This window comes from Dendropsophus ebraccatus, chromosome 8, assembly GCF_027789765.1.
Source record: "Dendropsophus ebraccatus isolate aDenEbr1 chromosome 8, aDenEbr1.pat, whole genome shotgun sequence".
NCBI classification, from domain to species: domain Eukaryota; kingdom Metazoa; phylum Chordata; class Amphibia; order Anura; family Hylidae; genus Dendropsophus; species Dendropsophus ebraccatus.
Genome location: NC_091461.1, coordinates 109,717,789 through 109,744,765, shown reverse-complemented (window position 1 = coordinate 109,744,765; position 26,977 = coordinate 109,717,789). Strand labels below are relative to the sequence as shown.

Below are 26,977 nucleotides of genomic sequence, written 5' to 3'. Positions count from 1 at the left end.
TTTTATGCCATAGACCTTGCCATTCTAGGATCAGAGGGCTTATTGCCCTCTGTGCATCTTCCCCTTGGTGTTTCCTAACATTACACTAGTCGTTGTGAGGGTGAACTTTCTTCAATTTTCAAGCACCCATAAGAACAAGGACAGCGGGTGCAGCCTTCTCAACCGCCCCCCAGTCGACTGAAGACTCTTAAATGCCCACTTTTTAGGAAACTATTCTTTCTAAAATGTAGGGCTTATGCAAATAATTAAGGGGTTTGATTCTGTCAGTGACCCCAGACCTGTTGGGCTCCAGCTGTTCCAAAACTACAGCTCCCAGCATGCCAGGTGTCACGGTAATGCCTGGACTTGTAGTTTTACAACAGCTGAAGCCTAATCTGTTGAGAATCACTAACCTAGAGGGATGTCCTAATGGGAGTAGGTTTTGACACATTAAGCTGTATTGTATAGTACAGGAATGGAGAACCTATGGCCCTCCAGGTGTTGTAAAACTACACTTCCCATCATGCCTGGACAGCCAAAGGGAATTGTAGTTTTACAACAGCTGGAGGGCTATAGGTTCCCCACTCCTGGTATAGTATAATGCCAGCCCCAGTAGCGTAATTTGGTGGGGGCAGAGGGGGCGGACGCTCCCGGGCCCACACAGGCAGGGGGCCCACTGAAGATTTTGCCAGTTAATGCTGTCTGCAAAAGCTATTGCTTTTGCAGACAGACTTAACAAATGTCTATTGGCTGTAGATAGCCCTGGCCAGCAACCAGTGTTCCTGGGGGGCCCAAATGACTACCGAATGTTGTTTCTGACCATTTAGCTGTATGCGCTTGTATGATAGGAGAACATACAGTTGAATGCAGCAGGGTGATTGACAAGGTGAGGAGAGCATTGGCTCTCCACCCTGCCAATGAATGTTGTGACCACAAGAGGCTGTTCCCTCCCTTAGAGCTGAGGGACATGGGTGATGTCACTCGTGTGCTCACAGAGCAGGGGGGAATTGACATCAGAAGACTATAAAGTACTGCAACCGCACAGCAGGTAAGTATGGCTTTTTTCCCCCTTAGTTATAAAGGAGGAGACCTATCGGGGTGGGTGGGGCCAACTCCTGGGAAGGATGTCATCTATGGGGGATGGGGGATGGAATGTGCTGGCTAACTGAAAAGGGGGTAACTAATCTGGAGGTGCAGTCTACTCACAGTGATGGGGGTGTCTAACAACCAGGAGGATTACCAGGGAGATTACTGCTGTGGAAGGGGGTGGTTGCATGGAGAATACATACCAGGGGGATTAACTACATGAGATGGTGCTGGAGGGGATGCCTACATGAAGGATACTACCTTTTTGGGGGGAGTGGGGGGGGTTGCTTGTACAGAGAGGTCTAAATACTAGATAGATGCACAGAGGGGAGTATAACTTCTATATGAGGGCACAGAGGGCTCTAACTACTACATGGAAACAGAGGGAAATAATAACTATATTGGGGCACAGAAGGCCTAACTGCTATATGGGTGCACAGAGAAGCTGAACTTCAATATGAAGGTACAGAGGGGCCTGATTACTATATGGGGGTGCACAGGGAGGGTCTATCTATGGAGGAACAAGGGAGGATAATCTATTAAGTTAGGGTATAGATAGTGACCTTTTTACTATATGAGAGCATAGAGGAACCCTGCGAACTATATGAGGGCTAAAATTGGGTCTAAATACTACATGGAGGCATAAATTGGCTGCTCTCATATACCCTGTACACCATTACTATCATGGCTGATTTCTCCTATATATTTAATGTATTGTTTTTATGAATTAGTAAAGTCATTATTCCATTTAGTTATGTTGCAGTAGTCTGGCTTTTTTGTATATCGGTTATTTAGTATAGTTGCCTTAGACTGCATGGGACTATTAATTGTTATTGCCCAGCATTTGTACTATACATTTACTCTATTGGTACTGCGGGTATAGCCTTCAGGTGTCACTGACCATCAGCTATGGTGTAGTCCTCATGCTGCCCAATAGATATTAGACAGATAGATATGAGATAAAGAGAGAGAAGAACGGATGGATGGCTAATTAGAAAACAGAAACAGCGCCATAGCTTCCTCTATGTTGTTTGTGGTATAACTTGCTTCCATTCTCTTTTAGTGGAACGGAGCTGCACTACCACATCTAAGCTTTAGAGGAGAGTAGCGCTGTTTCTGGAAAAAGGCAGCTATGTTTTTCAATGCTGGATAACCCCTGTAATTTTTACATAGTTATATATGTGAAATGTAGAAAGTCTTTCCCACTGTTCTCAGTCCCTGTTCACTATGAATAATGAAGTAGAAAATACCCTTTATTATTCGGAAAGCATTGTCATCTACAGAGGTTCCCTATAGATAACATAATTGGTTGGGGGCCCACTGAGACTCCCTCGCCCCCCCTAGGCTGAACCCCTAGCTACGCCCCTGGCCAGCCCATATGGGTTCTAATTCTATTATTTCTTTTGTTCCATCCAGCACCGAAGCCAACAGCCTCTACCGACTTTCTGGCCGTGAAGTGTGTTGATATACAGAAAGGTCACCACAGCGCCCCCAAATGGCTGCTTCCTTGGGGACCGGATCGCTTTGACAGTATCCGAAGCTTTGAGGAGGCAGCCAGTCGGCTTATTGAAGCCAATGACATTGTATTCGCTGTACACATCCCCTTCCAGAGCCAGAAGATGAGTCCTTGGTTCCAGTTCATGCTCATCCTCCTGCAGCTGGACATCGCCTTCAAGCTAAATAACTACATTGGTAAGTGGCGCCAGTTTCAGTATGAATCCATGGGAAAATCCAGGGATTGGAGCAAGGCCGGGTCATCGGAACTAGACGAACCAGGGCCAGGATCTCCCTGCCAACTTTGTCAGGTTTTTCTATGTAATATTATGGAGAGTATATGGGAAATGGTCGAACAAGAAAACTTCCAAAGAAAAGGGATCCTGTGGATGGGGAACAACTTCTCACCAAAAGGGATCAGAGGAGGACGTCTGGGATTGTTCTGAGAAACAGGAGGACACTGCAGCCGAATACAACATTGGTGTCCAACTAATATGTCCGAACACACAGCTCACTGCTTGGCACAGATGGGCTATAACAACAAATGACAACCTCCGGCACTGTGTGTGTGAGCAACACAGAGGAGAGATCCCTGATCAAATTCTTGATCTACATGGAGAAACATGGCTGCCTTGTCAGGTGGATCAAGATCTGTGTGCAAAAATATGGCCGCCAGTTAACATGGATTGAGATCTGTGTGGAGAAACATGGACGCCAGTTAGCTTCCCGAGCGCCCTACGTAGCAATCTGACAGCGGTCTTTTACTTGGAAATCTTCGGCTAAGCCCGGACACCCCACAGAACCTTTTGGATTGGCAAAGAAAAGTGCAAAAATGAAGAAATCACCACTACGTACGTGACGGCATGTTACGCTACGGGCGTAAGTTACAGCATTTTCGTCCTCAAACAATGGTCTGGTTCATTTTTTACGGCGCCGGATACAATCCTGGCGTAAGTTCTTACGTAGTGTGAACTGTGCAGCCGTAGATCGTATACTTTATATTGTACGCAAACTACGTAAATCTCCGGCCACTTATTCACGGAACGCGCTACGTCCGGAGACTTACGTAGTGTGAACATAGCCTTAAACTTTCAGTATAACCGAACTGACTGGCTTAAACCATTTCCTTTTAAAATGTAATTTGCAATAAAAACTTGCAAGTAGCCTTACACATAAATGTCCACTCTAATCGAGCAACATAACGCCAAAGAGGCCTGGCATATAAAACTAGGGGCCGGTAGGGCGGGACACAGCTCCCAGCAGGTACAGCAGCTGTGATGACCAGGGGATGCTAGGTGGTATGTAGCTGGGCTAGATGGTGGTGCTCCTGAGGCACTTGTCACGGTGGCAGAAGGGGTGCGCCCACCCCTGGATACACCAACAAAACACTTTTTAATATGGGTGTAGGTGTGAAGTAAATCACCAGAGTCAGGGTTGAATTAAAACAGTGAGGTACTCAACTGAAGGGGCTTTAAGAGAAAATACCTACGCCCATGGGTATGAATCCTCCACCTTTCGCTGTCTATGGGCACCTAGTGACATAAAGCAGGAACGTAGGCCCCACCAAGTGGGTAGAGCTAGCCGTCGGGGTGACCCCCTAAGGAACCTAGCAAATTGCAGTGAAGTCTTTTAGCTTACCGCGTTTACCTATTCACTGTCTTGTAGTCTTGTCTTAGGGCCCTAGTCCATGGGCCGATGAATAATGTAAACGAGCGCCAATCTGTTAGATCGGCACTCGTTTACTGGGCCTATTCCACAGCCCGATGATCGTTTAGCGAGGGAGGCAGAGACATTGTTACCGATGTCCTTGAAGCCCTTGCAGCATTATACATTACCTAGCAGGGCTTCTCCTCCGCTCCGTCTTCATCCCGGTCCCGCTCACAGCATCAACTCCGGAGCGGCCTGACTGAGCTGTCAGACCGCTCAGCCAATCAGTGGCCGCGGCGGTCCGGCCTGTGATTGGCTGAGCGGTCTGACAGCTCAGTCAGGCGGAACCGAAGCTGCTGCTGCACTCGGGACTGGGATCGTTTTCTCTATTTCACCAAGCGATAATCGCCCCGTGGAATAGGCCCCTTAGTTATCATTAGAGAAAATAGCTGCCCAGTGTAGATAGGGTATCCCTTTAGTCCTTTTCACCTCAGCCTCCTCAAAATGCCTCTAGACAAACATGGCTAAGATGAGGTTGTTTTGAGAGAAATAATATACTCCTTGTTTTGGGGTCTTTGGCTGGGGAGCCAAGAAAGCATCTCCCTCACTGAAATCCTCTCAGAGAAAATCCTAACTCTACTGACTTCCCTCAGGGGAATACTCTAATCCCTGATTGGCCAGACACTTGAGGCACCTAGCTCAGGAACTGGACAGTGAACATCACCTCATACCTTAACGACAGTTAGACAATTAACCCTTTCCTTCAGCTATGTGTACAATTCATACAACACAGTGACATCTAGTGGCATAAAATAGTAAGTACAGGCAAAAATAGAAATCACTGGTATTAATAAGAAATACAGGCAGAGTGCAGATAATTGCAGGTGGGCAAAAAAAACACAGCAGCCACACCTACTCTGGGACACTGCACAGCTTCTTCTGTCTTCCTTCTTCTTCTCAGGCGCGGAGGAAAGTGAATAAAACCGCCAAGCGCTGTTGTTTATATAAACTACCTAAAGGGTCCAGGGGCTGTACATTGTTGGAATTGCAGCGGTGGAGGATCAGGGCTGGCGAGTATGGTTTCACTGTGAGCCAAATTCGAAAATTTGGATTGCCCCAGAAACCCATTATTACTTTTCACAGCTGAGGGTTTGTTACAGTTGCAACCAGCTACATATCCTGTATTTTACCTGCATTGATGTATAGTTGCTAAATGTTAGGACAGGAGAGAGGTCTGTGCTGCTGATGTTTCTTAGCTCAGAGCGTTGTCCGTATTGTAGCAAAAGCTCAGCTGTGCGCAGTTGCTGTTAGGATTTAAGCCTATTGGAGGAATTTATCAAAACACGTCACTGGATGCAAAAATGTATAGGATACAAGGCTGGACATAGGGCATTATGGGCTTCCTTTTCTGCATCATTTGATTCCATTTTTTGACTTTACCTTTCAGAGGAAAATGCAGTGGTGACTCTCGATGTGGCCATGGCGTACCGGAACGAATTGAATGAATCGTGGACTGAGCTGGCACGTTCCATAGAGCAAAGGAAACTTCAGTGCAAATTGCAATTTGCTAAGGTAATAATTCTGGGGCCTATTGTGGTTAAGTAACACATGATTGCAGGATCAGACTACATGTGGGGCTTGTAGTCTGTTACCATGGAGACACCTCACACTTCTCAGTTGCTGAAGTCCTCTGCACCTACAACCCCATTAATCAAACTTCTAAAATGTCAGCTTGTCACAAATAAAGGTATCCTTTCAAAGCAGTGGGTCTCCACCAACTGGGGAAATTGCAACTTCCACCATAACCTGACAGCCAGCAATCCCAGGGCATGTTGGGAGTTATGTGACAATAGTTAAAGGCTATAGTTTATATTGTGTTCCTCTTCTGTTCCAGACTGCAGACAACCAAGGACGTTATTACGATTGTGACGTCCTGCCCCTCATCGAGCTGGGGAACGTGGAGCATAAATACTACCTGGTAAACATCCGGCTTCCTGTGAACGAGAGGCAGAAAATGAATGTAGGTGTCGGGGAGATCAATGACCTGCATTTAGTGGTGAGAAATCTTTTTAATATTCCAAATGAATTCCGCTATGAGATTTTAAAGGAGAATTAGACTGAAAAATGAGCGGCCTGAGAAGCCGCAAGATTCATTTTGTTGAGTGTAAAGATCCTCTTATAGCTGAGTGATCGCCTCTTCTGCTGCTTGGTAGAAATGCAAATAATAACTTATGACATCGTTGTCTAGATTGTGATAACTGACCCATAGAGGGCGCTGATCTATTTACATTTATGAATTTATCTGGTTTTGTATTGAATAATTGCAATCAAAAACCTAAAGGTGTGGCCGCACCTTCAGCCGTGCCCTAGACTTGAGGATGAGCGCTCTCCCCCTCCCTTTCCCTGAGGTCAGTAGCGGAACTACCGCCATAGCAGCCGTAGCCGTTGCTATGGGGCCCGGCGCATCAAGGGGCCCAGCGTCCGATCCTGTAATGGACCAGGCCCCCTGAGCTGTCATTTGCAGCACCCGGCCGCCGAGCGGGCGTTCCAGGTGCTGCGAATGCTTTCAAAGGATATGGGGCTTTCTCTGTGAGCGCTCTTGATGAGCGGTCACAGTTCCAATGTACGGTGTATCTGACAGGGTCAGGAGCCAGTGGCTCCGGACCCTGCCAATCACTCCTGCAGGGGACGCCATCAGGGGCCCGGCGCTGCCTCCCACACACTTCAGTGAACTTGGTAGAGCCTGGTTTACAGAGAGTGCAGGGGAAGGGGATGAGAGTTGCTGATGATTCTTTTGGGCTCTTGCATCAGCAGGACACACCCGCTCCCCCTGCACTCTCTGTGGACAGGCTGCAGAACCCCCTCACCCCCATGGATCGGTCTCCCTCCTCAGCAGCTGTCACCGGGTGTGCCCTCTCACAGGTGACAGGAAGAGGCTGTGGCCCCCTCTCCTGCCTCCCCCTCCCGTCCAGCAATGAAGTCTGTTCCCTCCGGTGCCTATCTCTGCAGTCGGTGCTGAGGGGGAGGGGCTGCAGGCTGCACAGACCGGGCCTGGAGCAGACACTTCACAAGTTGGACCCCCCCAGCGTCATGTATAAAAAGTAAGTGTATGTGTGACTGTGTTCACATTGGTCTATATGTGTAATGTGTGTATAATAAGTGTATGTGTGACTGTGACTGTGTATGTGTGTATAAGTGTATGTTACATACACTTATACACACATACACAGTCACAGTCATACATACCATTATCATTCATACACACATACAGTCATACATACAGTATGTATGATTGTATGTGTGTATGATAAGTGTATGTATGACTGTGTATGTGTATAAGTGTATGTATGACTGTGTATGTGTATAATAAGTGTATGTATGACTGTGTATGTGTATAATAAGTGTATGTATGACTGTGTATGTGTATAATAAGTGTATGTATGACTATGTATGTGTATAATAAGTATGTATGACTATGTATGTGTATAATAAGTGTATGCATGACTGTGTATGTGTATATAATAAGTGTATGTATGACTGTGTATGTGTGTAATAAGTGTATGCATGACTGTGTATGTGTATAATAAGTGTATGTATGACTGGGTATGTGTGTATAATAAGTGTATGTATGTGTGACTGTGTTTGTATCTGTGTAATGTGTGTGTTTCTGCATCTATGTTATGTGTTTGTGTGTTAGTGGAGGTATATATGTAATTTGCATGTGCTTGTATCTGTATTTGGCATATTTGTTTATCCTGTAATGTGCCCATCTGTGTGTATACATGTATTTTGGATCTATGTGTAATCTGCATGTGTTTGTATCTGTGTGTGATGTGTGTGTGTGTGTGCATACTTGTGTATATCTGCCTGTTTGTACAGTATGGGTTTGTGCATATATTATATATTTATGTCATGTGTCTTTCTGTGTGATAGTACAATATATGTAAAGTGTGTTGTGTGTGGGTATGTGTATATATTGGTGGATTATACTGTAATATGGCCTGCGAGTAGCTGTAGCCGACAGTGTCACATCCAGCTACTAGGAGGGCTACCTGCACAGGGAGGCCTAACTACTATACAGATGCACAGAAAGGGGCCTGACCACTATATAGGGGCATAGAGGGGTATATTAGGGGCATAGAGGGGTCTAACTACTCTATGGATACAGAGGGGACTAACCACTATATGAGGGCACAGTCAAGGCATTATAGATATGGAGGATGATGATGGTGCAAGAGTGAGGAGCCTAAAATGTTTGTCTGGCAGATCCTACATGGAGGACTCGTTATTGAGAGAAGTCCTCATGATGGCCATGCCGGATGGAGAAGAAGAGGAAAAGTGAGCAGAAGCCCCTGTGATTCACTCAAAGAAGACGTCTCCTGTGAGTCATTGGCTCTAACTGCACTGTGGTCACTTATGGTGGGCAGAGCCTGGGTAGAGCTGGTACTTCTCTATATGGTCGCTGTATAAGGTAATATTGGTCTTTGTACAGTGGATCTTATTCAGTAGTAGAGTGGTGGTATTAGTCAGTATATGGTGGTAATATTTGTCCCTTGTAAACTGGTACTGTTTGTACTATTCATCTTACTATACTGGATTTGGTGGTAACAGTATGGTGGTGATGTTAGTGGTCATGGTGTGGTGGTAATAGTTGCTCCTTGTATACTGGTATTATTAGTTATATTGGTCTCTGTATACAGGATTTGATTTATGTGACGGTGATATATATGTTAAAGAGTCACTGTCGTATTTTTTTTTTTTTTGCAGAAATCAATAGTCCAGGCGATTTTAAGAAACTTTGTAATTGGGTTTATTAGCCAAATCTGCCATTATCTGCATGTAAAAAGCCTTTTCCCAGGTCCCCCCCTCCTTCCTCTTTTTCATCCACTCTGAAAAATCAGAAAATTGTGACTTGTTGCAGGAGACCTCCCCTGTCTGTTCTAGGGAGAGGGGAGGGGGGAGGAGGAAGGAGGGAGTTAGCCGGCAGCAGAAAGCAGATAACAGAGGATTACAGGCACGGAGCTGGGTGACAGCTGTAATCTGAGCTCAGACAGGTCACTGGTGATGGTCAGAGGAGATATCCCGTGAGGGATTTGTAGATTAACTCTTTGTTGTCCTGTTTTGGTCTTTTCTTTAGCTCTCTCCATAGGAGAACAATGAAGACAGGGGGGAGAGCTTCAAACTGCTTTTTCATGATAAAAATGCATTTTTCGGATAATAAACCCAATTACAAAGTTTCTTAAAATCGCCTGGACTATTGATTTCTCCAAAAAAAAAATTCACGACAGTGACACTAATAATGACATTAGTGACACTAATAATGTATGATAATTTTGGTAATGATTTTTACTCCTTACATACAGGTAAGGGGGGCCCCAATCAAAAGTTTGCTATGGGGCCCAGCCATTTCTAGTTACGCCCCTGCCTGAGGTCAAAGTCCATCTTGTAATATGGAGATGGGCTTCGGATTCTATTACTTCATGTCCATTCTCTTTTCTTAGAATTCTATTCTTCTTCTCAGGCACTGACATGATTGCAGAATCAGACTACATGTGGGGTTTGTAGTCTGTTACCAAGGAGAAAACTCGTTAGTCTGGTTTATGGACCAACTGTGTGATTTACTCAATTGTGAGTAATGTATCTGGATACAACCAATTCCCACTTCCTTGGTTCATACAACTTCATTTATAATGTATCCTATACTGACTTGACATATGTCCATATTCATGTGAGTATATAGTATTTGAAAAAGCAACAACTCACGTTTGGTAGTCTTCACTTCGACTTGGATTTATTTGCTTACTTGCAAGATTTGGCTGCGTGTGATCAGAACACTGGAGCTCGCTGGAGGCTAGGCGTCCTCTCCCTGCAGCGCGACGTTTCGGAAGGCGTGGCTTCCTTACTCATGCGCACAGGTGAGCGGTACCTGCTCAGCTAAGTACCGACGTCTGAAATCACATGTGACCTGTAGCATATAAATTCATATAAACTTATGGTTGTACAAGTAGAATAATTTTTACATGGCACATAATAAATCCACATTTTGCATGATGAACTTTATATAAAGTAGTATACGACGTCGTCTACTTGGGGGTGAATGTATCTATAGGTACGCCTTGAAGCTGCACACTTCATTGAGGCCGGATGGTTCAACGCTCTCTAGTTTTCTTATCCAGTATGTCTCCCGTTGTAGTAACAGCTGTTTGTCTCTTGTTTCTGACCCTGTTGTTTGTATTTCCTCTAAGATGCACCATTTTAACTCATACACATGATGCCCTGCCTGTTTAAAGTGTTTGGCTACACTCGTCTCTCCATATTTCGATTCTGTTGTGTCTTCCTGTTTTAAATGTTTTCTGATCATGGACTTGTGTTCATTTATCCTCACTTTCACTTGTCTCATTGTTTGCCCAACATATGTTTTGCCACATGGGCATTTCAACATGTAGATAGCTCTTTGTGTATTACATGTGAAGAACCCTCTCATGGGGATCTTATAACCTTGTGTAGGATGTTGGATGTATTCCCCTTTTATAATGGATGTGCAATTCTGACATTGTAAACATCCATATGTTCCTTTCCTTTGTGACCTTAGGAAAGCTTGTTTGTTGGGTTTTCTCTTTCTGATATCGCCCTTTATAACACTGCTTGCTATAGTTTTGCCTTTTTTCAAGGCTAGCATAGGGACATTTTGAAACAGTTTGCCAAATTTTGGCTCTTTTTGCATTATTGGCCAAAATTTTTTGATGGCTCTACGTATGACTGGTATATGGTGATCATATGTTGTCACAAAAATTTGTCTCTGTTGGTTAGATGTTTGTGGATTTATTCTTTTGTTTTTTGTTATTGCACGATTTATTTGTTTATATTTGTACCCTCTCTGTTCAAATTTCTTCTTCATGTTGTTTTGACACTCTGTTTTCTCTATGTCAGTGCTGACTATCCTCTCTATTCTCTGCATCTGACTTTTTACGATGCTGTCAAATACTTGTGGTGGATGATGACTCGTGCGATGTAACAAATTGTTTTTATCAGTAGACTTGACATACAATGTTGTGTCAAATTTGTCTCCGTTTTTCACCACTTGTACATCAAGGTAATTTATGCTGTTTCTGTCATACTCTAACGTAAATTTTATTGTGGGGTGACACGAGTTCAGATAAGACACAAAATCCATCAGTGATTGCTCACTATCTCTCCATAGGAGGAACACGTCGTCCACATATCTATACCATGTGAACGGCGTGTTCCCCCGTTTTTTCTCCATGACATGGTTGTTTTCAAACGTTTCCATGAAGATATTGGCGACACTGGGTGCCACCGCTGACCCCATGGAAACTCCATACTTTTGTAGGAAAAATTCCTGGTCAAACCGGAAATAGTTTCTAGACAGCACTATCTCCATAGTAGTGAACATTTCCAATCGGACATTAACACCGGACGAGTACTCTGTATTAAATAAAGGTTTGGGATTCGTACCTACCTTCGGAAGATCATTATTTGACTTTGAAGTGGACTTTTATAAGTTCTGTAGAACACTGAGGCTAAAGATGTTTTTCTTTGACATAAACCGCAATCGCAAACAACAAAAATCGTATGTGGACATTGTACCTGATAAAATCCGGACACATAGTACATTTGATCCGGAAATTAACAATAATACACTGGATGTTTTCACTCGGTCTGTGCTGGCCGAAGTGAAAGAAAAATGGGACAATGCAAAGAAATTTCCTATGAATATAACAAAAGCCCAGAAAGATGCTATAACGTCGCTGTCCGATGACGCCTCCCTTGTAATAAAAAAGGCTGACAAGGGGGGCGCCATCGTGATAATGAATAAAATGGATTATATGAATGAGGCCCTTAAACAGTTATCGGATGAAAATGTGTATTGTAAATTGAAGGGGGACCCCACAAATAAATACAAAGAAGAGTTGGACAAATACATTCAGGAAGGAGTTGGAGGGGAAATTATTAGTGAATACACTGCTAATTCTCTAACCAACAATAATCCTAGGGTTCCAATCTTATATTTGGCCCCTAAGATACACAAATGTCTAAAGTCACCACCAGGCAGACCCATAGTCTCACAAATAGGGTCCATATTTCAACCAGTGGCCACTTATATTGATGGTTTCTTACAGGACATCATTAAAAATTTTCCCAGGTGTTTGAAAGACACAAAAGACTTTCTAAGTAAAATAAAAAAAGAAACAGTGGAAGATGTCACGTTCATGTGCACACTGGATGTACAAAGTTTGTACACCAATGTACCACATAACGAGGGCATGGCAGCCATTAGAGAACTTATGCAAAACAATGAAAAAATGACAAACCCAGACATAAATTTCTTAATGGGACTTCTGGAGATAGTGCTGTCTAGAAACTATTTCCGGTTTGACCAGGAATTTTTCCTACAAAAGTATGGAGTTTCCATGGGGTCAGCGGTGGCACCCAGTGTCGCCAATATCTTCATGGAAACGTTTGAAAACAACCATGTCATGGAGAAAAAACGGGGGAACACGCCGTTCACATGGTATAGATATGTGGACGACGTGTTCCTCCTATGGAGAGATAGTGAGCAATCACTGATGGATTTTGTGTCTTATCTGAACTCGTGTCACCCCACAATAAAATTTACGTTAGAGTATGACAGAAACAGCATAAATTACCTTGATGTACAAGTGGTGAAAAACGGAGACAAATTTGACACAACATTGTATGTCAAGTCTACTGATAAAAACAATTTGTTACATCGCACGAGTCATCATCCACCACAAGTATTTGACAGCATCGTAAAAAGTCAGATGCAGAGAATAGAGAGGATAGTCAGCACTGACATAGAGAAAACAGAGTGTCAAAACAACATGAAGAAGAAATTTGAACAGAGAGGGTACAAATATAAACAAATAAATCGTGCAATAACAAAAAACAAAAGAATAAATCCACAAACATCTAACCAACAGAGACAAATTTTTGTGACAACATATGATCGCCATATACCAGTCATACGTAGAGCCATCAAAAAATTTTGGCCAATAATGCAAAAAGAGCCAAAATTTGGCAAACTGTTTCAAAATGTCCCTATGCTAGCCTTGAAAAAAGGCAAAACTATAGCAAGCAGTGTTATAAAGGGCGATATCAGAAAGAGAAAACCCAACAAACAAGCTTTCCTAAGGTCACAAAGGAAAGGAACATATGGATGTTTACAATGTCAGAATTGCACATCCATTATAAAAGGGGAATACATCCAACATCCTACACAAGGTTATAAGATCCCCATGAGAGGGTTCTTCACATGTAATACACAAAGAGCTATCTACATGTTGAAATGCCCATGTGGCAAAACATATGTTGGGCAAACAATGAGACAAGTGAAAGTGAGGATAAATGAACACAAGTCCATGATCAGAAAACATTTAAAACAGGAAGACACAACAGAATCGAAATATGGAGAGACGAGTGTAGCCAAACACTTTAAACAGGCAGGGCATCATGTGTATGAGTTAAAATGGTGCATCTTAGAGGAAATACAAACAACAGGGTCAGAAACAAGAGACAAACAGCTGTTACTACAACGGGAGACATACTGGATAAGAAAACTAGAGAGCGTTGAACCATCCGGCCTCAATGAAGTGTGCAGCTTCAAGGCGTACCTATAGATACATTCACCCCCAAGTAGACGACGTCGTATACTACTTTATATAAAGTTCATCATGCAAAATGTGGATTTATTATGTGCCATGTAAAAATTATTCTACTTGTACAACCATAAGTTTATATGAATTTATATGCTACAGGTCACATGTGATTTCAGACGTCGGTACTTAGCTGAGCAGGTACCGCTCACCTGTGCGCATGAGTAAGGAAGCCACGCCTTCCGAAACGTCGCGCTGCAGGGAGAGGACGCCTAGCCTCCAGCGAGCTCCAGTGTTCTGATCACACACAGCCAAATCTTGCAAGTAAGCAAATAAATCCAAGTCGAAGTGAAGACTACCAAACGTGAGTTGTTGCTTTTTCAAATACTATATACTCACATGAATATGGACATATGTCAAGTCAGTATAGGATACATTATAAATGAAAATGTTACCAAGGAGACACATCTATAATTTTGACAGGATACTAACACCTCACACTTCTCAGTTGCTGAAGTCCTCTGCACCTACAACCCCATTAATCAAGCTTCTAAACTGTCAGCTTGTCACAAGTATCCTTTCAAAGCAGTGGGTCTCCACCAATTGGGGAAACTGCAACCCTTCAGCCACACCCTAGACTTGAGGATGAGCGCTCTCCCCCTCCCTTTCCCTGAGGTCAAAGTCCATCTTGTAATATGGAGATTCTATTACTTCAGATTCTATTACTGCATGTCCATTCTCTTTTCTTAGAATTCTATGTCCGAACCTTGTGCAGTTCCTCTTGGAAATGTCAAGGGTTGTTCCCACACATTCACCCTCTAGAGGCGGATGGGTGGCCTAGGGAAATGGTAACGCCCTATTGTCAATTTATTCAAATTTCCAGAAGCAATAGAAGGCATTACATGAAATAATCATCTAGAATTGTTTTTAGGAGGAAGAAACAGGTCTGCTTTAGGAACTAACGGGAGATCTTCCACATGTCCACAGGCCCCATTTCGAAGAATTCGGGGATAAGAGTCAGACCTCACCCATCAGATTCCTACTCACCAGAGACAAACCATATGTTTTTTAAGCAAAGCCATATTATGTAGCAAGCAGAGATGGGGATAGTCTCTTATATTTAGCTGTATCGCTGTACACTCAGAAGTGTAAAGCTAGGTTCACACTGCATCTTTGCTGTTTACCGTACGTTTTACGGGGGGAAAAAAATGGATGCAGTTGTCAATATCCGTTTTCCATTTACTTACATTATAAAATAAAATGGATCAAAACTGATCTGTATTTTAAATTTTTTAGCGTACACAAACAAGGTTGTCCACGTTTTTTCTGTACGTTAAAATTAAACATTCAGATGCGGATACAGTGAAACAGAACAAAACGTAGTGTGAACAAGTGTTACTTGTATTTGGTCACTTAAGTCAATTTAAGGCATAAATTTAATCCATCCTGCTACCGCTTCATCCAGATGTAACATGTGACTTTTTTCCCTTTCTTATCCAGACCATATTCCAGAATGGCGGTTTTACCAAAGTGTGGTTTGCTCTGAAGACGTTCCTGACTCCGATCATATTAATCATCATGATCTGGTACTGGAGGATGATAACCATGATGACGCGGCCTCTGGTCCTGCTGGAAAAGTAAGGGCCCTATTCCACGGGACGATTATCGTTCGCATAATCGTTAACGATAAACGATCTCAAACGAGAGCTATTGCGAACGACATGAAATCGTTCACCCAATTACACGGAACGATCATCGTTACTTATGATCGTTCTTGTGGTCGTCTTGTCTTCGCTATTGCATTCATTCGTTAACACCTATGCTCTAAATTAAAAGAAAACCTTCATTGCCATGTATACATGTATGTACGAACCGGGCGATTGGACAAATGCAACTTCCTGTCTATATTAAGTAAAATACCATCTTGCATTGGTTTCCCTAGAGTTATCTTTGCACTCGGTATCTCCATGACCTTCATTAACATTCCCGTTGAATGGTTCTCCATTGGATATAACTGGACTTGGATGCTGTTGTTCGGAGATATCCGCCAAGGCATCTTCTACGTGATGCTGCTGTCGTTCTGGATCATCTTCTGTGGTGAACACACGATGGTACGGCTTGCAGAAAGTCTTATTATTGGACTATCGCCATTCTTGGTGGTGTGTATAAGACGTTCACTAAATGTCTTGTCTTTAGGACCAGTCTGAAAGGAACCGTATATCTGCCTACTTGAAGCAGATTGTGCCCGTCGCCTTTGGCTCCTGTTGTCTCTTCATTTTCGATATGTGTCAAAGGTAAAGGCTCATCTTCTTGCTCCTCATGAATCACCTAGAGATCATCACCGCCTTTAGGAGGGGTTCACAGGATACCAGTCTAGAAAAATTCAGTCTGTGTAGTATACAAATTCTACTCCACCACCTCATGTTGGTCAAACCAGCACCTCTTCGATTTAGTCACCCACCTGTAGACAACTGTTTTTGGGTGTTTGTCCCTCCTCTGTAAAGAGGAGGGTACTGGTTGGCTAGAGAGATGCCTCGGACCTGGAATTTACAGGAGATACAGATTCTCATTGAGGAGACCCAGTTGGTATATGGAGAGTTACTTTTTGCCCCATGAAGTATTACTTTAAAACTGGAACAAGGAACCTTTGGCTCTCCAGCTGTATCAAAACTACAATCCCCATCATACCTGGACAGCAAAGGCAAATCTTTTGCTGTCCAGACATGATGGGAATTGCAGCTTTGCAACAGCTGGCGGGCCAAAGGTCCCCATCCCTGCCTTAAAATATCTCCTAGACTCTTCCTCCACCAGTTAGTAAGATTGCACTTCTACAGATGGAAGACAATTTTCATATTCCTTTTCTCATAAAGCCAGTATTCTCTTCAGTGAATCTAAGAAGTAAAGTGAGAACCTTTCTGCAGACATTGCCTTAGCCTATAGTTTGCACATCCCTAGAGCATGGTTCCCACCCTTCCCAACAAGCAGAAGACCCCTCCACAATTCTTAGGATGCTTCAATAGAAGCAATTTATACCAGAAATATTCCCTCTTATTTTGGTTTCAAATAGTTTCCCTTCAAGTTATCATCAGGTTAGAAGCATCGCTATAGTGCACGGGGCGCTGAGGACGAAGGTACGTTTCTTACTTTGATCTTCAGTGCAGTTTGTGCTTTAATCTATATGCAAATGAGGCAGAGTGCCAGATGAATCTTCATTAGAAGGGGTGGATTGGTGCACTCAGAGTGATAGTCCCGCCCCCAGTGCATCAAACACCTCATTAGCATATAGATACCTTCATCCTCAGCTCCCCATGCACTATAGGGACAGATCAGCAGGTTAGATGCTTTTCCAATTATGATAAATTGAGTAAAAAAAATAATTTATTTTGAACATTTATTTATTTTTGTTAGGACACCTGTTTTTCTTTACGTTTGATTCTCCTGATTTGTTGCTTGTATTACCACAGGGGAGTGCAGCTGAAGAACCCGTTTTACAGAATTTGGATCACAGATGTTGGTGCACAGCTTGCTGTATCCTTTTTATGTGGTCTTTCTAACCCTGATATAAGTTGTAATTTAAAGTGACAAGCCTTTGTGATCATGCACTAATTGCTGCCCTACAAGACTCCATGTGACATGATACCCATCCATGCGGGCCCCTGGCTGTGTAAGCCCACTGGATCCTGGTATTTGCCCACATCTGCCATGTCGCTGAGCACTTACTATGCCCCTGTGCTCATCTAGAGACCACATATCTGACCTTACCCTGTAATCCTTGATCCTATAAGGGTTAAGAAAACCATTACCTCCTGTGACGCTTCTCCAGGGGGATGTGGACATCGCTGATGCTCCCGGGGGCCGAGGAGAATTGACAAGTCCGCAGCTAAATTCATACAAGTGTGAAAAAGACGGTTAATAATTTATTCCTGTTCATCTCACATGCAGGAACACGGATTTCACGTCAACTTCTTGAGCATTAGAATACTGAGGAGCAAAGAGAAGGGGGGCCGTGGTAATGAGGATAAATGCAGCCTGGGTAGTTATAGGGGGCTGGAGGACCCTCTGCCATGTAGGAGGGCAGCACCGCTATAGGCCAAGGCCAGATCCACACGTTCCCTATATACGGTCTGTGCACAAACTGCATGGTACAGAACAGACAATTGGGACTCCAGGCATTATCAGTCATTATGATGCCGAGAGCAATAAAAAAAGTTAAATCTCCGTACTATGTAGTGTTGTGTGTGTTTTGTTTTTGTTTTTTTTTACCTCCAAGACTCCAGACTTTGGTGTCTTGCCCTGAAGCAATGCAGACCGCGCTTTGTGCGCACATGTCCTGACTCATCACAGGATCCACAATTAGTCATTGACCAAACCTTTTCCTTAATGGACGTTCCCAGATGGCTTTCATTATAGTGGCTGCAATCTGCGCCTGCCTGTACTTCTTATTCCTGTGTTTTATGGTGTATCAGGTCTTCAAGAACATCAGCGGGAAGCAGACCAGTTTACTGCCAATGAGCAAGGCCAGTGGGCTGCATTATGAGGTGAGCGACATCGGGGGGGTCACATGTACAAGACTGTCTGAGGAAAAGCAAAGAGCGTGGATTTACAAGGGAGAAGCACGTAGGACCAACCTCTGTGGTCGGAGTGATGCTGTAATATCTTTAAGTGACCTTAAAGTGTCACTGTTGTTTAAATTTTCTTGCAGAAATCAATAGTACAGACGATTTTAAGAAACCTTGTAATTGGGTTTATTAGCCGAAAAATGCATTTTTATCATGAAAAAGCAGTTTGAAGCTCTCCCCCCCCCCCTGTCTTCATTGTTCTCTATGGAGAGGGGAGGGGTTGAGGGAGATGAGGCACCAAAACAGGACAACAAAGAGTTATTTTACAGCTACATCACCGGGCTATCTCCTCTGAGGTCAGCACTGACCTCTCTGACCTCTGAATATCTGCTTTCACAGAGCGCCCACTGTATAATGCTTTGTTCTCTACTCTCTGCTGCCGACTAATCTCCCTCCCCCCCCCCTCTGATGTAAAAGAGTCGAGATTTCCTGATAATGAGCAGTAAATGAGAGAGAGGAGGGGGGGGGGGGGGGAGGGACCTGGGGAAAGTCTTTTTGAATGCAGATATGGCATAATGGCATATTTGCCTAATAAACCCAATTACAAAGTTTCTTATAATCACCTGGACTATTGATTTCTGCAACAACAAAAAAATGAAACAACAGTGACACTTTAACCCCTAGACGACCTAGGACGTACCAGTAAGTCCTGGAAGTCTGTGCCCAGACGACCCTGGACGTACCGGTACGGCCTGAGCTATGAATCGCTTCATAGGAGGTGGGGGCCGGCTGCAGTGAGCAGCCGGCGCCTCACCATTAATGACAGGCTACAGCGATTGCGCTGCAGCGGGTCATTAACTCCTTAAAACGCCGCAGCCGCGGCGTTTAAGTGTAAGTGACAGGGGGAGTCCCCCTGTCACTTACCGATTGCGATCCTCGCAGTATGACTGCGGGGGTCCCGATCGTTAAAACTGACCGCCGGAGGTCTCCCACCTGCCTCCGATCGGCGATCTGTTAACTGAGCCTGCACAGGCAGGCTCAATGAGCAGATCGCTGATAACACTGATCAATGCTATGCCTATGGCATAGCAATGATCAGTGTGAATAATGAAAGTAATGTATGTACAAGTCCCCCAAAGGGACTTAAAATTTAAAAAAAAAAAAAAAGTTAAAATCACCAACACACTACCCCAAAACCCCTCCCCCAATAAAAGTTGAAATCACCCCCCTTTCCCATTATATAAATAAAACATATAAAAATAAATAAACATATAATGTAACGTAGCGTGCGTAATTGTCCGATCTATTAAAATATAACAAGCGTCATTGCGAGCGGTGAACGGCGTAGACGAAAAAAGGGAAAAAAGTGCGCGGATAACCGATTTTATGTTACATTATATATAAAAAAAAATTAATAAAAAGTGATCAAAGCGTCCGATCTTCACAAATATGGTATTAATAAAAACTAGAGATCATGGCGGAAAAAATTACACCCCATACAGCCCCGTAGGTGAAAAAATAAAACCGTTATAAGCGTCACAATAGGCAATTTTATTAACAATTAATTGCCAAAAAAAAGGATTTCATTAAAAAATATATATAACATTAGAGAATCTGTGTAACCTGCATATGGTTGTGTTCGGACTGACCTATAGAATACCGGCATCATGTCGCTTTTACCATATACTGCATTACGTAGACACAGGAACCCCCCCAAACGTTACCATATTGCAATTTTTTTTTACAATTTCACCTATTTATATCTTCATAAATAATAACTTTGGGATTCCGTCATACATGTTATGGTAGAATGGAAGACGCCATTACACAGTACAACTACTCCTGTAACAAATAAGCCATTACATGGCCTGTAGATAGAAAACTGAAAGTGCTAGAGCTCTTAGAAGGGGAGGAGGGAAAAACGAAAGCGCAAAGATCAACATTTGCGCGGTCCACTGGGTCATTTTGGGCCTGGTCCTCAAAGGGTTAATGTGGGTGCTGTGTGGACATACACCCAAAGCGAACATGTATTAGCCAGGTGCAGGAATGAACAACGCACTGTGTGTATCTGTAAGTGTGTAAGTGTGTATCTGCACTGGTAAAGTGTGACCTACTGGGTCGGCTGCTTAAAGGGGGACTCCATGTTGTGATCAGTTCATATAGCCATCAGGGATTGTTCAGTTTCCTAATACCAGGAAAAGGAGTGATCAGCTGTAATCTGGAAAATCTGGAAAAGTGTTCAGCTTCCCTGCAGTGCCCCCACAGGTGGAATTAAACATTACACATGGTCCATTCACCTCATTGGGATGTATTTGTAATGAGAGGGAGGCTCTTTGTAGCTGTTTTCCACTCTGACCAAAAGATGAGGACTCCCCTGTTAATACAGAATTTCCGAACAGGATGTATGAAAATGGGGTTCACAGCATTTGACAGCAGCATGTATGGGCGGTCTGCTTCTTGCGCCTTTAGGGGTTGTCCAGGATTGGAGAATTATGGCTGCTTTCTGGCTAGGGTTCCACGCATCCTTCAGTTTGTGTGTGGCATTGCAGCCAAGTTCCATTTACCTCAATGGAGCTGAGCTGCAGTACCACACACAAACTGAGAGGCGCTGTTTGTAGAACTTTCTTTTTTAAATCCTTGGTAACCCTTTTAAAAACAGCGATTACATCCCCTATACCCTGAGTTTTACCCATTTGTTGTTTTTGCTCACTAAAGGGGTATTCCCACCGTGGCTTATTATATCAATTATATTATATGGCTAACTATATCAATGCCACCAGGAGTTGAGCACTCTGAATTATTTAGTTTCACCCCCTTAGAGAATGAATGGGGTGCTGGTGCGGTGAGCGTTCCTATTTATTACAGGAGTATTTTGTCCCTGTTTTTGGGATTGGTGGTGGTCCTGGTAGTCTGACCCCCCGTGATCAGCTTGTCATCACTTTTATCATGCTATACGTCTTGTTCTTTTCTCCATTCACACTTGTGTTTCCCCCCTCACAGGGGCTGATATTTAGATTCAAGTTCCTGATGATCATCACCCTGGCCTGTGCCGCGCTGACCACGGTCTTCTTCATCACCACACAGATCAGTGACTGATCACTTACATGATGCGTCCTCTATATGACACACACTATAGAGGACTGTCCACCAAACAGTCCGTCGGATGAGATCACATACACGTGTATTCTCAGCTTGGCTGAGCATGCGTGTGTTCTGAATAGGCTAAGCTGCTGCCAGACACTTCTGATCCTACAACATCTGCCATTTGGAGAAGGTTTGGACACTGACCGCCCCCACATTGTCCGTACAGTAGCCCAAAGATTTACAGAGTGTCGGAGCCAACGGCATCATCATAAGTACTGATGCTAGGAGCTCCGAAGTCTGTTCCATAGCACATTGTGTGTATGTACGGACCGTGCATGGATCGTGTGAATGACCCCTTAGTTACAAATGCAAATGTACTTTGCATTTCACAGAGGGGGCCATGCTACTACCTAAACCTGACCTGTAGGCAGTCTATGGCTTTACAGCCCTTATTGCTGATGATCTCGGTTATGGTTAATGCATGGCAGGACTCCTATATGGGGATGGTGGTGGCATATGGAGGGTGAGACACATCCTAGCTGGCCGCCCTGGAGCAGTATTCTTATACTACCCATCGGGGAACATGCAGAGATAGGATGGTCTCCAGGACAGTGAGCAGTAGCCTGGAGGGTTCCTATTAACATGGATGGTACAGCTGCTGCATAGGGTTTGAGGGGATGTCACTGGGACCACCACTCCATGATTTGCTCTGTATTACACATGTGACTCTTTCTATCGGACTCCGCAGAATAAGTTATTTCATTCTCAGGTGTCTGAAGGGAACTGGAAATGCGACGACTACAACATTGAGCTGAACAGCGCCTTCTTCACCGGCATTTATGGCATGTGGAACCTGTATGTCTTCGCTCTCATGTTCCTGTACGCACCGTCCCACAAGAACTACGGAGATGACCAAACAAATGGTAAGGGGTGAAGTGCAATGTCATAAGGGCTCAGCATCCGCCAGGAAAAACCTTTTTATATGACAGGATACAAAACAGTTTTGCAGCAAGTCAAAAAGCAACTCTGCAAATAGTCTTGATATGTAAAAATAAATAAATAAATCTTGCATTGTTCTCCACAGGCTGTCCCACAGAAACTGCAGGCTTGTGGTAGCATGTCGGGCTACTAGCTGCCTTCTCTATTGGGACTTTTTTATTACAGACTTGTAAATTACTTCTATAAAAAAAAAAAATTACTATCTGGAAGATCATTTTATCAGCTGCTGTATGCAGGAAGTGGTGTATTCCTTCCAGTCTGACACACTGCTCTCTGCTGCCACCTCTGTCCATGTCAGGAACTGTCTAGAGCAGGAGAGGTTTTCTATTTCCTTTTTTTTCCAATCTTTATTTATTGAAATTTTTCAGTTTTTATAACAAGACATTAAAGAATGCAGAGAGAAAAAAGAGGAAAGGGTTTGTAGACCCTATAGACAATTCAGTTGAAAACTGAATACAAATATAGTACACAGTGAAGATACAAGTCACAGTCCTGTAACAGTCTCATCTGGAAAGATATATAATGTGGAAAGGGTCTTAGGTGAGAAAGGAGGGAGGAGGGGAATTGACAGAACCATGGGGGGGGGAGTTTGGATGGGGAATAGAGAGGAGAAGGGAGGGAGGGAGGGAGGGGAAAGTCCTGCGTCTCACCTCATTAAAGGGGTTATCCAGCGCTACAAAAACATGGCCACTTTCCCCTACTGTTGTCTCCAGTTTGGGTGGGGTTTTGAATCTCAGTTCCATTGAAGTAAATGGAGCTTAATTGCAAACCGCACCTGAACTGGAGACAACAGTAGGGGGAAAAGTGGCCATGTTTTTGTAGAGCTGGATAACCCCTTTAAAGACTTAAATGCAAAGACTTAAAAGTGGTATTCCCCCAAATTTATTTTTGCATTAATACGTTGCCCACCCATAGCTTTCCATCTTTCCAATATAAAGTTATAATGGATTTTGCACAGTTTTGCTGTTATCTAGGTGCATTCACCCCCACCCAATGCCTAGAATCATTAAACCTCAGTCCAACCCGACACGCTCCCTGCTCCTGGCCCGCACCCTCCCAGACGGCATCACGTGTCCTCCTTCTCTTCAATGGGCCGGGTTAGCACTTCTGACCCGGCTCATTTAAGTGAGGGAGAACAGTGAGACACTGACAGCTGCTGCAGCTGATCACTGTCTCCCTCTCTGACAGCAACCCCCCCCCACAGTGTGTGTTCGCCCTCACCCGCCCTGCACCCTGTATCCCCCCACCCGAAGCGTACCCACCCCCCCACCTCGCCCGCGACCACCCCCGTACCCCCCACCCCGCATCTGACGTCTGATCGCGGCACCAATCTCCCCCCCCCCCTCCCCCGCATCTGACTCGGCATCTTCCCGCGGCCTCCGTTCGGCTGGCTCCCGCGGCTCCCTCCCCCACCATCTGACCCTGTGGCCATCCGGTTGCCTCCCGTGGCACCCAACGTACCCCCCGTCCCGCATCCGCTACTCACCATCTCAGCTCAGCTACTTCACCATCTCAGCACAGCTACTTCACCATCTCAGCACAGCTACTTCACCATCTCAGCACAGCTACTTCACCATCTCAGCACAGCTACTTCACCATCTCGGCTCAACTACTTCACCATCATCAGGCATAAGCATTGCATGATGGGAAATGTAGTTTCCTATCTTGATTACAGACCATCTTTTAGAAAAATGTGTAATGTGGAATGGCAGCAGCTAGAAAGATGAAAGATGGCTCAAAATACTCAGGGGGACTTGGCGAGTAAGACAAGCTAGGTTTGGGAGCATTACATTTTTTTTTTAGCTCTTGGGGGGAATACCCCTTTAAATGCAAAAGATCCATACACAGACATGTATTGTATGTTATAAAAAAATCTACTCAGGATTGATTACGTTTCAGTAGAGCAATCCAAGGACCCCACACGTTTAAGTAGGTATGTGAGAAATTCTGCCAACTAATAATTTCTTCCAGCCTCTGGGGATTTGCTGCTGCTCTGGACAGTTCCTGACATGGACAGAGGTGGCAGCAGAGAGCACTGTGTCAGACTGGAAAGAATACACCACTTCCTGCAGGACATACAGCAGCTGATAAAATTGTCTTCCAAACAGTCCCCCAATGGTATGAAGGTAGGACAGTCGGTCACTTGCCAGATGGTTGAGCATGACGACACTCCCGTGGTGTTTGGCCGAGATATAGCCGGGCCTAGAGATGTTATGTTGTGACGCCAGTGCCGGTTGGGCACACAGGTATGGTGGCACACCTGCTTTTAGTTTAGAGGGTCGGTTATACCTTGTTTCCCTGTGGTCAGTGACCTGCCGGATGTTGCGGGGTCCCTTGGGTTGTTGTCACGGTGGTCCGGAGTGGAGTAGTGACCCACCCGGACTATTGGCACTGCCACCCACAGAAAAAAGGAAATGTCCCAATGAATGAATGTGTACTGTGTTGGTGCGGAGTGACACTCCGTGTTGGGACAGAGTCTCTTTATCATAAATAAGATCTGCTTTACTTGGAGAATACTTGTGTGTAGCAGGTCATACAGCTTTGCATTGATATAGAACCTCACACTCAATAAGTTAAGACACTTGATAAGTTAGGATCCAGATCTGCAGTGAGCGAATAGAAAGTAGTACATTTGTGTGGACTGAGTAGCGTGCTGAGAGTAAAGAATCAGAAGAGTAGAGAGGAGGATGTCATGAGAGTCCCAACCCAATTAGTACTGTGCTCTGCCGGGATGTTAGAGGATGAGGTAGAAGAATACTTGAGAAGAAAGAGAGAATACTTGTGCCCATGTTTTGACTCTTGGGTCTTCGCACCACCTATTGCCCTACCAGTGTTGGTGGACCCATCCTAGTGAGTAGCACAAGCCCCAAACCTTGTTACCTGGGATGAGCAGAATGCTAAGGGTTCCCTGCTAACACCCGCACTGCGAGATATAGTTCATAGGCTTCTAGCAACTTTGCTCTATCCGGATCACTTCCTAGCCTTCTGCTTTGTGGATACTGTCCTGCACTGTGACTCTCCTTGTCCACGGCGTTACTGAAGAAGAATCTGTTCGCTATGTGTGCCTAGGCTGCACACTGAGACTGGGGACCTGGCAGAGGACCAGGGCCCAACTGGACTGCTGTAGAGAGCGTTTTAGCTTGTGTCCTTCCTCTACAGAGTCTAGTGACAAAAGACCTCTACACTTTCTCTACCCATGTGACTTCCTATCTACAGCCCCTGTAAGGTGTGCTGTGGATGGGTGAAGAGTGCATATAGAAAAAGTAAAGAGAGAAATGATAGGATAGAAGAAGAAAACATGCTAATTGGTCTACAGATCCATGTGACATGCAAACAAACAATAACCCTTTCAGATCTACAGCTGTGCAACAATTAAGTGCATATACTTACAATAGATGAAGGCGTTTGCGAAGGCTGTAACTAACAGCAACACCTGTGGTGGGACACCACACAGGTGTAATCTGTTTTATGACCTGCCTATGTCTGCAGCACATCTTATCCATCCCTCACTGCTGTTGCTTGTCCCGCAGGGGGAGCCGGTGTGAGCAGCGCTTAGGAGCTTCAGCTGACCACCACAACATGTGGATGGACCCACAGAACTCAACTGGATGGCAGTCAAAGAGGCACAGGAATAACCCTGGTGTAAACTGGCGGGCTCCATGTAGACAAAATTTAATGAATTGCGGCCGTAGGAAACCCTGTCAGTTCACACTATGAAGCGAGCGGCTCCGTCCGCTCGCTCCATAGTGTGCAGGGGAAAGCTCTGATGCGGGCGCGTGCTGATGTGCCCGCATCAGAGCTCTGCAGCCGGACAGATCATTCGGCCGGTACTTAAGTACCGGACGCGATGATTTGGGCAGAGACCCGCCGTTCTGTGACCCGGCCGGGGTCACGGAACGGCCGGTTGTTCAGTGTGTGAAAATAGCCTAAAAAGGGTTTATGCATCTGCTTTTTTGTAGATGTCGAGCCCTCCTTCTAAAAGGAAGCGCAAGTCACGACACACTATTTGTGCATCATGTCAGCAACCCTTGCCAGAATCGTGCGAGCAGGATGTATGTGAGGCGTGTATGAATCAGGATCAAGCACCTCAAACCGAAACCAGACAGTTCCTATCTTGTTTTAAGGGTCAGCTGCTGGAGACATTTGCTGAGGTTAAAACATCTATTCAGCAAGCCCATCACTCCCGCCCTCAGCCGACTCACTTATCCCCGATCTCTTCTGCTGCTGAATTCTCTTTCTCACACTCTGATAATGAGGAAATAGTGGTGGACAGAGAGGATGATATAGATCTGTTTAACAAAGAAAAAATTAATCTCTGCAGTTAAACGTACTCTGGAGACAGATGCGGACGTTTCTGGTCACTCCAAGAGGCAGCAGCTGTTTAGTTTTGCTCCCAGTACAAGTAAAACTTTTCCTTCTCGCCCCATTATTAAGGATTGGTTGCAGAAAGATAGGAATAAGCCAGAATAAAGATTTGAGCAGGGCTCTAAATTC

At 44.4% G+C, this 26,977-nt stretch overlaps 1 protein-coding gene across 5 annotated transcripts in view; it reads left to right on the top strand.

Annotated features, from left to right (window-relative positions):
- Positions 1-26,977, top strand: part of LOC138798817 (protein wntless homolog B-like) — a 44,999-nt gene that overhangs the window by 6,536 nt on the left and 11,486 nt on the right. The window contains exons 2-12 of one of the 5 annotated variants that reach the window (XM_069979421.1): positions 2,482-2,757; positions 5,654-5,778; positions 6,101-6,262; positions 15,342-15,478; positions 15,784-15,952; positions 16,038-16,135; positions 17,306-17,369; positions 18,236-18,379; positions 21,401-21,484; positions 22,254-22,407; positions 26,014-26,134. In XM_069979421.1, the coding sequence (XP_069835522.1) occupies positions 2,482-2,757; positions 5,654-5,778; positions 6,101-6,262; positions 15,342-15,478; positions 15,784-15,952; positions 16,038-16,135; positions 17,306-17,369; positions 18,236-18,379; positions 21,401-21,484; positions 22,254-22,407; positions 26,014-26,039 (1,439 nt within the window). In that variant the 3' untranslated portion in view covers positions 26,040-26,134. Of the gene's footprint in view, positions 1-2,481; positions 2,758-5,653; positions 5,779-6,100; positions 6,263-15,341; positions 15,479-15,783; positions 15,953-16,037; positions 16,136-17,305; positions 17,370-18,235; positions 18,380-21,400; positions 21,485-22,253; positions 22,408-22,568; positions 22,649-26,013; positions 26,135-26,977 lie in introns of those variants that run through there. The other 4 variants (XM_069979420.1, XM_069979422.1, XM_069979424.1 and 1 more) reach the window with 4 other exon arrangements.